This window comes from Pristiophorus japonicus, chromosome 12 (genome assembly GCF_044704955.1).
Source record: "Pristiophorus japonicus isolate sPriJap1 chromosome 12, sPriJap1.hap1, whole genome shotgun sequence".
In the NCBI taxonomy this organism is placed as follows: Eukaryota; Metazoa; Chordata; class Chondrichthyes; family Pristiophoridae; genus Pristiophorus; species Pristiophorus japonicus.
The window spans coordinates 61,517,844-61,529,512 of record NC_091988.1 but is presented as its reverse complement, the minus strand read 5'-3'; the positions used below and the strand labels follow the sequence as shown (position 1 = coordinate 61,529,512).

General features: G+C 42.7%; 1 protein-coding gene across 1 annotated transcript in view; it reads right to left on the bottom strand.

The window, feature by feature from the left end:
- Positions 1 to 4,718: 4,718 nt before the first annotated feature.
- LOC139277289 (protein phosphatase 1M-like) overlaps positions 4,719 to 11,669 on the bottom strand; it is a 39,296-nt gene continuing 32,345 nt past the window's right edge. The window contains exons 9-10 of the mRNA XM_070895561.1: positions 9,739 to 9,887; positions 4,719 to 6,854 (exon numbers count right to left, since the gene is read on the bottom strand). Coding sequence (XP_070751662.1) covers positions 6,707 to 6,854; positions 9,739 to 9,887 — 297 coding nt within the window. The 3' untranslated portion in view covers positions 4,719 to 6,706. The remainder of the gene's footprint in view (positions 6,855 to 9,738; positions 9,888 to 11,669) is intronic.

Here is an 11,669-nt window from a genome sequence, read left to right as displayed (position 1 = left end):
GTTCATATATGGGATAATGACACCTGAAATGCTAACCTGCCTTTCTCTATCAAATGCTGCTCAAGCCGCTCTGCTTTTCCTGCGTTCACTTTTTATTTCAGGTTCCAATATTGGCACGTTTCTTTTTAACCTCACCTATTCATGGATGGGTGTTCTGACATTGTATTGTCGAGAAATTAACTGTTTTAGTGTTTTGTATTTCTTTGATTTAAAAAAACATTGTTTTTGAACTATACTTGATTCGGTAGTTTATAAACAATAACTTCTTACGGTTTTAAAAAATATCAGCCTTCTCTTCCCTATCCCCCCTACCCAAAGACTAGTAATGTGCAAATGGCTTTAGGAAAATTGTAGGTCTTTAGCTGAGCCACAGCCTTGACCAACAAGCAATCAAGTACTATGCAAATACTCTAGGTTCAAGAATAATGTACCAATAGTGTTGGAATTCTTGTTGGTCTAGGCAGCTGAGGGAGGTGTAGAATCTACAAGGATATTTAGAAAATATCTCCCTGACTTGACCCCAGAGAATATTCTGACTCGCAATGTAAAGTTTAAGCTTCAGCACAGTAAAATGATGCCTTTCTGGAGCTTGCACACTGCAGCATCCACTGTTATGTATTTGGATCACACGATTGCCCAAGTGGCAGCTAATTATGCACATCATGACTATAACCCCTGCATAGATCAGGAATCTCTTGTGGGATACTCGTTTTTTATATCATTGATGCTAAGGAATTATAAGGCATATCGTGTAAGTTCTAATGTGCAGCAGCACCCATTTAATTTAGGTCCTGGCACTGCCTGCAAAGCAGGAAATTATTTTTGGCACATCAAATGTGGTATTTCACATGTTCTTGCAATAAATTGTATCCAATGTATGTAATACCTATCGTAATTAAATGATGCTCCGTGTTAATGTGTGATATTTTATCACAAAGGGTCATTTCAGAGCCAATTGTATCTATAAATGCTGTGACTCGGCAGTTTCTATAGTTTCATTCCCTGTGGTAGTGTTATTTTGTATGCTAGTTTGGTTCTGTGTGTGATATATTTAATATTTTATACAGTTCCATGTGAACAACATTGTGTATGTATAAAAAAAAAACGTGGCAGCAGTGCATTGTGCCATTGAAAATGGGAGTATATAGTTTTGTGTTGTCAGCAGACCGTTTGGTGTTTGTTTTCCCCCACATGCATCAAAGAAATGTTGGAAGGCACGTGCTCCTTGGATGTTTCCGCCAAGTTCTTGGCATTAGCAGAGGATTTGGTCACTTTCCAGCCTCTTGCCTCCAAGAATATGTGCCGTAGGGGAGATTCAAGAAGAGTGGCAAAGAAATTTTACAGGGAAGTATTTTAATGAATGACTATTGTAGCTTGTTCTTGAATATGGTGAAGTTGTCCCCATTAACTATAAAACTTGTAATTGCAAAACTTTGTATAAAGCTGTTCCATATTGCTAGAGAGAAGACTTGCTTGGAAATGTTTCTCTGTAAACTGATTAAAAAAAAAAATTAAATTGTTGGCACAAAGATTTATTTCATCACTGCAGATGCCACCTGTCACTATTATATACCAATTGTAATTTAAACGAGCAGGATAAGTATTTAAAGTGAAAAGCTAAAATTGTTCATTATGTATGAAAATGACAAACAAATCGTTCCCCTAATACCTGTGTCTGTACAGAAATTCTGCTCCAAATGTGTGTTTGTTAAAAAAATAATTCCCATACCAATTTTATTTCATCCACTTCTTGGTGTATGCCCTGCATTACTTGTCCCAAGTGCTCATTTACTCATGGCAATATCAACAAACTATTGAGCTTATGTAAGGGCTTTCATCGTTTGAGCCTGATCCTGTCCTCATCCCATGTCCACGTGTATTGCAGCTGGCTAGTGATCAGGGTAGTGAACACTTTACGTAGGCTGCTAAAACTATCACATCAACTGTCCTCCAGTTGAGAGGCATCATGTATAACCTTTTTGTGGGGTAAGGTGAGGAAGTGCAATTCTGAATACACATTCAGCAGGCTTTCTACTTTTGATTACTATCCAGCACCTGGATGTAGACCCTGGGTAAGGTGTGGGTTTGGCTTGACTAGTAGCCATTGTGTTAACTCATTGGCCAATGTTGCACTTGAATATCTGCTGGGTAAGATACTGGCTTAGGGTATTGTACCCTTCCATGATTTGTTACTCATACAAAAATGGATTATGGGAAATTCAAAACAATTACCAGCCTGAACTCTTAATTTGCACTTTTAATGCCTTGCTTGTAAAGGCATGCAAGGCCAAGTCTTCAAAAGCTGGCAGGCAGATATGGGTGCTCTGTACAGTGTGCTAAATTTGCTTATATTTAACAGTTTGGGTAGGAAATTAAAACAGTGCCATGTTATGGGCCAGAGGATCACCACCCCCCCCTCCACCCAAGGACCTGCTTGGCACACATGTTGATGGGCAAGCAAAAGTCAGAAACTTAATGGATCCATGGCTGTAACGCACACTCATCAATTCATTGCACAATATGATGCACCATGAAACCATCTGGCTTTCACATGTTTGAAGGTACAGCAGAAATAACTGGCATAAGGGAAGAACACACGAGGCATTTTGTTCATCTGGCTTTAGCTGCTAGCTTTAATCTTTCACTTGTTAAGCTCTTGTACAGAACAAATATAATCAACATATCTAAAGTATTGAATATATTTTTGAAGTGCAATGAATAACCATGGTTCATTTTTTTAATTCCATACATACATATATGGAAGCACTTTCAGAAACTGGTTGAAAGAATGCTCTGAGGAATCTAGCAATGGATGTGGCTAGAGATGCTGCCTCCGGCCATGGGAACTCTTGGAACCCAAGAAGAAACCCAGCCGCTTAATCCACCTCTGCCTTATCCCCACTGTTATTGAAACCCTTTTACTTCATTGCAACGTGGTACCCCAAAGTCATCCTTGTATACTGCCTCATTCTCTCCCCCACCACCCCATCCACTTCACTCCAACATTGGCACTGTCTCCCAACAGTGAATTTAAAATCATGTTTTAAAATTCTTTCAAGGTTGTTTCTCCTCTTTCTCACCCCCTGCCCCCTCCCATTTCTGCAGCTTCCTCCAGTCATGCACCGCCTCTGATTCTGCCCTTGTGGCATACCCTCTTTTTGTCATGTCTTGCTCTTTTTAAAATTTAAGCTTTTGCCGATTTCATTAGTAAAATAAAACCCACCTCAACTCATCTTTTTAGCTACAATATCAGTTGCCACTCTTTCCCACAGAGGAGCAGGAAGGTCATGACGGAGGTGCGGCAAATGTTTGAGGTGGAGAAGTGGCAAGAGATCGAGGCAGAAATGCAGCAAATGATCGGGGCGGAGGAGTGTTGAGAGATCGTGGCTAAGATTTGGCAAGTGATAGTTGCAGAGGAGCGGCGACAAATTATGGTAGAGGTGCAGTAAATGTTTAATGGCAGAGGTCAGCAAGAGATCGTGCTGGAGGCATGGCAAACTAGGGTACAGAGCCCAGAGGGCCTAGGGACAGCACAGGCCACCCACACTGCGATATGTGTGCACTAGGTCCGTGCAGCAGAGCAGATCTCCAGTCATCCTGGTTAACTCGTCACTGGATAAAGGCCTAGCTCTGTCAAGCCCATGTGGTAGCTGATTTGCAACAATCACATGTTTAAAAAAATCCATGCATAGCCGTCTTCTACCCCTGGAGTTCAGGACTGGAATATCGGGTCCTTCATTGAAACATCTGCAGACTCATCCCTTTTGGTATGGAAGCAAGTCATCCTCGTTTGAGGGACTGCCGATGACGACGACGACCAAGGCTTGTCATCTATTCCAGTAATCCATTTTTTTTTCCTGCCTCGGACATGTTGGCTACGGTTGTGATAAGTGCAATATATAAAATGAACACCAGGTGGGGTAATAGGTTATGGCAATTGTAGAAATTATAAAAGAGGTTAGAAAGAAGCAGACCGTTTCCAGTAGTTGTCAAGATTTAAACAGATTTTGAAGTGGGCAGAAGAAACAGCTTCACACTCTGAAAATTTGTTTTATGCTTTTATGGCTATATTTAAAATGTGATATACACACTGCATTTTTTGTTTATCTAGATCTTGTGTACCTAGATGAGATTCCCCTTTCATCAGCTCCTCACTAGACCATAAACTTATCTTTTTACACTTGGGCAGGTGCTCATTCTTGTTGCTCTTCCAGTTCCTTTGTGTGCAAGCAGTAGAAGAATACTCTGTACAGTACAACTATGTACAGCCACTGTGTGGGAGCCTTGATATTGAGTAGTAGCGGGCTAGTCACTCACCACAGGATAATGTAGCCGAGCCCCTATAATCCACAAATTCCAACAGGAGATATTCACGAGCAATTACCAGTAAGAACACCCTCCACAGTCCTGGCTGACCCAGGCCAATTGTTGCCTCTCTTTTGCCATCCCAGCTGGGACCGGGACCAAAAAATACAGCAAGAATCAGACATCAAATCGGACTTATCTGGGGTCATATGTCAGTTCTGTGCTGGGTAGTACCCACAGCTATTGGAGAACATAAATGTCATGTGCTATGTTCAAGCGATTTCTCAATACACAGTCCCAACACATAATGGAGAATTCACCCTTTAGTAAGTTTTAAGGAGCATCTTAAAAAGGGAGAGAAGTTATGGAAGTGGAATTCCAGAGCTTGAGGCCTAGCACTTGCAGCAACACAATCTAATTTCATTACTGCATCCTGAAAGAAATAAGAAAAAAATTCTAATACAAAAGCAAAGTACTGCAGATGCCAGAATCTGAAATAAAAACAAAATGCTGGAAATCTCAGTGGGTCAGGCAGCATCTGGAAAGAAAGCAGAGTTAACGTTTTGGGTCGACGACTCTTTGTCAGAACGAGAAAAAAATGTTTTTGGAACAAAACATGATTTAATTGCACCATATAAATTCCAGCATTAAAAATGTTTACAAAAGCAATGTTAAGGTATTCCATCATATGACAACTGAAAGCTGCAGGGGATAAACATCACTGAAAAAAGCCAACATACTCTAGCTTTAAGTCGGTATCAGGGTTAGAATGGCAGTGCTTGGTAATCACTGAAAGCACTCAACTCTGGAATCTAATGGTGCCACACTGGAGCAAAGTTCCATGTACTTGGGCCCAGTGAACACCCAGACCCAGAGGAACAAGCTACATGCAGCGTAGTATCAGCACAGACCAGGATTGAATCTGGAAAACCTGCTGTTACATTTACCCAGGAGTCCGATACAAAGCTGTATAAGTTTTGTTCACTGTACATTACATCTAAGACAGGGGAGCGATTACGAGTCTGAGGTTCAAGTAACTTTCAAAAATTGCTCAAGACTATAGGGGTGGATTTCCACAGGGATTTTCCCACTTATCCCCCTGAACGTTTGTGGAAAAGCTGCAGAAATCCCCAGAGAACACGTAAATTCAGTTTTTAAACTGGGTTTCCCCAACTCTTCTGCCACATTTATGGTAGACGCTCAGGAGAATCCCTGAGGAAACTCAGCCCCATGTGCTATTTGTGTGTCTGAGGTACAAACTAGTTTTGTCCCCTCCTTTAAGCTCCAGCTGAAATATTTGATTTAAAAATACTCAAGGTACACCACCTATAAAGTGCGTAGTGTCTTAACATTCCGAAAATGACCTGAATTAGTTATAAAACAACCTTTGCTTTTGTTAGAGGCTGTTCCACTGCTAAAGTGGAGATGTCGGTGCCATTGGTGTATAGTCCAGGTTAGTGCATCCATATAGGTTGTGGCGTGAAGTATCAGAACTTCCACAGGTTGAGAAGCCCTGACTGCACATTTGTGGATATTTTCTCCCTTCAGTCCAAGTCTTTCCACTTATGAAAATTAACTAATATTTATTTACACATAACTAAATATGGAACTGAACAGAACGAGTGGGGTGGGAGAAATGAAAATGGTTAAAAAAGTGTCATTAAAAATACAACTTCAAATATATTGTGCTTAACTCATGTTTGGGTCTTTCTAAGTACATATTTTCACTATACCATCTAAGCGATATTTTCACCAATATATTTGTTACCGTTCAGTCAAAAAAAAGTGTCAATTGGAATTATTCTTTAAAAAAAAAGTCCTCTTATTTTGCACTTTAGTATTCAGCATCTGAAAGACCATCTCTGCCACAATACTGCAGTGAGCAAGAGGGTGGGCAGGGGGACCTATTCCCAAACCTTGACCTCTGCTGCTTAAAGTGACCAATGTCACTCAAGCTGGTCATCAGCAATAAACGGGCACCCAGGAGAGGTGGGAACCAGGAGATATACAAGAGTGCAGAGAGGTGTATTTGCCCTCTGATTGCTAACAGTCCACATCACTGGGTGAAAACCCAATACTTACAGATCCATAGCACCACATAACACTGTCCCACTGAAATCTGGTGGCAAAACATTCAGTGGATGAACTGAACATTTTTCATGGTGTGAATTCTTATGAATTTAACTTGTGAAATTGGTAAGGGAAGTGATCAGTAACTGAGTGCACAACCCAGGCAGTATTACTGGATGAAAAGCAGGATTTTCTTCTCTTTGATCTGCAGCAACCCTCAAATGAACCTCATCTTATCACAAGTTTATGCTTGGATTGTCAAACAGTCAGTTTGAAACACAGAAATCAGTAGCCAGCCGTGGACGTCTTGTAGATCTCTTCAGGCCCAAGTTTACGCTGTGCCTCCTATATTATGTAGTGGTATCACAAATACAGATATGTCATCAAATGAGGCATAGCTGCCATCTTCCAGTTTCCAGTCATTGCCCTGTAGTGTGCCTCTTGCCTGATGCACAAGACACCGGGCCAGCATTGTGTACCTACAGAGATAAAGAAAAGTTGTATATTTTGGGGGACAATTTTCTTTCTTTCTCTCTTGAGCACATTGATTTTCATTCAAGTGAAATTATCATTCTTCACACAACTTCAGTTAGTGGAGAAGCTGGGATTGTTCTCCTTGGAGCAGAGAAGATTGAAAGGAGATTTGATCGAGGTGTTCAAAATCTTGAGTGGTCTGGAAGGAGTAGCTAGAGAGAAATTGTTCCCATTGGCAGAAGGGTCGAGAACCAGAGAACACAGATTTAAGGCGATTGGTAAAAGAACCAAAGGCGATGCAAGGAAAAACTTTTTTTTTTTTTTTTTTTAAACGCAGCGAGTGGTTAGGATCTGGAATGCACTGCCTGAAAGTGTGTGGTAGTAGACTCAATTTGATCTTTCAAAAGGGAGTTGGACAAGTATGTGAAGGAAAAAGATTTACAAGGCTACGGGGAAAGGGCAGGGGATTGGGACTGACAGAGTCGGCATGGGCTCGATGGGCCGAATGGCCTTCTTCCATGCTGTAACTATTCTGATATTTGACCAGCTTGGGATATACTATTGAACAATAACCAGTTCAGGCTTGCCCAACAGGTTACACTGAACATTGTGGAAATTTACTTTTAAAGTTACATTTTCTGTTAAATGTACCCTTTTGTAATAAAACAAAATGGAGTCTCAGTTCTCCCAGAAACCCCTGTTTCTGTATAAGCAGGTCAACCTTGATTGATAGCCAATTAATTTAGAAGCTTGGGAACCATCTGTGTGAGCAAGGGAACCTTGAGCGTACCCGCCCTAACAGAAAGAGCACCCCTTTTGTTTTAGGATTATACTCCCAAGTAGTAACTGTCGCAATGATGAATCTTAGAAGTTCCAGATAAAGGCTTATAGATAAGTAGGAAATTGAAACAAGGAACCATGTTAATTAAGTGATTGAAGAACTCCTTATCTGTATTTGCTGACTGCAAGGGCAGAACTGATACACGTGATGGAACCAGAACTTCTTTGTCCGTTTTCTGTATAAAGCTAGTGTGTTTTTGTTTTACTGTTCGAAACCTTCGCGGAGCCTTTGTCTCAAGTACATTTCCTTGTAGCAAGTACATTTACCTGGCTGTTTATGTCAGAGTTTCATTTTTTATAGTTAAATTGAGAGTTGAGATTTCGACAACACTGACCAGAAATAGGAACCCTTGACTGATTTTCCTCCCTTGCTTAGATGGATATCAACTAACATTAGGGCCTCTGCACTCTAACATAGACTGGGAATTGAACCTGGGACTTTCTGGTAGGTATAGAATGCGATCATAAAATGGTTACGGCACAGAAGGTGGTCATCTGGCCCATCGAGCTTGTGCAGGCTCTCTGCAAGAGCACTTCAGCTAGCCCCACTCCCCCATCCTATCCCTGTACCCCTGCAAATATTTTTCCTTCAGGTACTTATCCAATTCCCTTTTGAAAGCCACGATTGAATCTGCCTCCACCACGTAGCTGAGTGATAAGGGAATAAAGGGTTTTGGGGAGCGGGCAGGGAAGTGGAGCTAAGTCCATGATCAGATCAGACATGTTCTTATTAAATGGCGGAGCAGGCTCGAGGGGCCAAGTAGCCTACTCCTGCTCCTATTTCTTATGTTCTTATGTATGGCATAGCTCACATGTTGGCCCGTAATTTGTGGTCAGCAGCGAAGCAATGGTGTTCACCGCTGGCCCTGAAGTAAGCTTTTCACAAAGATCTCGCAATCGCTGTGGCGAGAATTTCAGGCTTTCCAATGCGTAATTGAAATCAACTCAAGTTAATGGAGATTCCCAGCAAAGAGCTGCTGTGATGTCAACAAGTGTCTAAGCAGCCAAAGTGCAGAATTCTCACAGACAACAAACCAGAAAGTAGATAAGGGTAATCAACCTGAAACATTAACTGTGTTTCTCGCTCCACAGATGCTGCCTGACCTGCTGAGTATTCTCAGCATTTTCTGTTTTTATTTCAGATTTCCAGCCTCCGCAGTGTTTTGCTTTTGTTGAAGTGGGTAAGCTCCTTTGATTATATCTTTTAAAACATGTTAGAGAGAGCAAAACAAAGATTGGGCTCTCACATGGGGAAAGTTTCTTAAATTTTTATTTTTATTAAAATGGATAAATTTGACATTGCACAAAATTAAAATTCGTTTTTCAGGACCATAACTTTTGTTTATCAGTCAAAATGCTGTTGAAACCTCAGTTACATCTAACCCAGACGAGTCTAACCTTTAATGGAGTGAGGTAGAAAATGATGGAGATGGTGCGATAGATTTGGATTTCAGCGCGGGGGGTGGGAGGAAAGAGTGCGTGGGACGGGAATTTGCAGCTTTGGGGGAACATGCAAGGAGGGAGTGTTCCTTTGAGACTAGAGTTGTCTGTTCAGAATTTCTATCCTGTACTTAGTGATGACTTGTGAACTTTTAGCAGGTTATTATAAGGAGATAATATGCAAAGGGAGGCTTAGGCCAGTGGTATTACCACAGAAGAGCCAAAGTTTTTGTTAGTTTCCATGATTTGGCAGATTGCACTGATAGCAGACTGTGTCAGGGGGGACTGTGTCGGAGCAGTGAATGACAGACTGCAAATTCAGGCTCTCGGTGTTAGGCTACGCATGCACTGAAACGTTACGGGCAGTTTCAACGGTGAAATGCCGGCAAATGTACCAGTTCACAGTCAGCACGACCACAAATTCCAGGCCAATGCTTTTACCAACTGAGGCACTGGGGGAGCAATGAATTGATTGCATGTCAAGTCTTGAAGTTCGACAACATGCATCAACATTCACATCGCATTTATTAAACTTAACACGTCTCGCGTTGGTGACCATAAAAATACAAGTGAGGAAAACAGGAAGCACAAATGGTGAGCTCCCTTTACCTGCGTGGATCATGCTTCTGATCTTCTAAAAACCTGTCAGTAATGTCTGCCACGTCTCTATTAGACATGACATCCCATAATCCATCGGTGGCCATTATGAGAACATCACTCTGTCCAAATTCATGTTGTCCCAGGTCGAAGATTGTCACCTTAAAAAAAAAACAGGAAAAAGCCATGAGTATATTTATGGTCATGGTTACTGATGAACCTGTTAAGAATAATTTAAAGTGTGTTAAAATTCTTTTCTCGTAATGAGCTGCAAATAAATTTGCAATGATTTGCACATAATAATTAAAGGGACCAACTATTTGTACTGCACTTTTTTGACCAACAGGCGACAAGCCCCACCCCCAGGCTGAATCATTCCATCACGTGGTGCCAGAAGCAGGACCCGAGGCTCCGACTCCCCTCCTCCCACCGGCTTGCTGCTCCTCCACGAGCCTGCTTCTCTGGCCGACCGGGCCTCCCGCTGAGCTGCGAGCCCCCCGCGAGTTTCAAGTCGTAGGGCCTTGGGGAGAGAGAGGCGCTGGGGGGAGGGGGGGAGGGGGGGGAGAGAGAGAGAGAGAGAGAGAGAGAGAGAGAGAGAGAGAGAGAGAGAGGGGCGCTGGGGGGAGGGAGAGAGAGAGAGAGAGAGAGAGAGGGGCGCTGGGGGAGGGAGGGAGGGAGGGAGGGAGAGGCGCTGGGGGGAGGGAGAGAGGAGAGAGAGAGAGAGAGAGAGAGAGAGAGAGAGAGAGAGGGTGGAGGGGGAGGTAGAGAGAGATATGGGGAGAGGCTGGGGGAGAGAGAGAGAGACGGGGGCTGGGGGAGGGGGAAAATCAGAGGGGAGAGGGAACTCAGGAAAGACAGATCACATTCTTCCAACCCCCTACAAAGGACATCATTGAAGTGGATGATATCCAGAAATCACGACACTGTCACTATTCACTTCATACCCAATAAATAATCTATACACTATGCTCCATCTATGTGGCGGGGGGGTGGGGGGGGAAGGATGCACTTGGGTAAGGCACTTTGGCTGGGGGAGGGAAATACTTGGACTGGGGTAAGGCATTTTGGCTGGGGGAGGCATGCACTTGGACTGGGGTACAGGACTTTCGCTGGCCCTGTCGTCTTCTGGGGAGCTCTGTCCTGTGTCGCTTCAGGAAGTCAAAGTGGATCAAGTTACAATTTGCAAAGTCAGTGAGACCTTGAGATGGGCGGATCCAGTGACACATTGCTGTGAAAGTTCAGGGTGTGGCTTATCCTCCAAGGGGACCAATCAGAAATAAGGGGTGGAGCCTGTTGGCCATTTTTGCAGTTCAAATAAACACGTCCATAATTAAAACTGTGAATATCATGTAACATGTTGGCTGCCAATATTTGCTTTTGTGAACTGCTGCCAGCAAAATAATAAACCCAAATTGAATAAAAGCATTTCTGCTTAATCTTAGTGATTTCAAGGCTGTAATCTCACCTTTGCTTCAATTATAGCTATTAGTTGGTTAAGCTTCACTCTCTAGGCCTAACGTGCTGTGTAAACCCCTTGATGAGATTATAGGGCTGATTTAATGACCAGCAACGGAGCCAGCAATCAGACTGTACATCTTTGAAATTACACTCATTTATACCTTTTCATTTCCTCTCCTGAATCCCTAATTGATGCAGTGCTGTAATTTTATGGTTGCAGGCGGCTCTTCAGTATCTCACACAAGTGTCTCATCGAGCATCGTCAACCTCACTGGTGACAATGGGCTCAAATTTTCCCAATCCCTTTTTCTGGCGCACTCTCCCGAGATGCGGCGACTTTGTGCACTCAAAATGGCGCCAAAAAACTTACCAATGATTCAGGCCGCTCTGCTGTGTATCCCGGTGTTTCTCGTGGAATGGGGGGGCAGAGCTACAGCCCTGCGCCGAAAACAGTGCCGGCAGCTGCGCGCATGCACAGTAGCTCC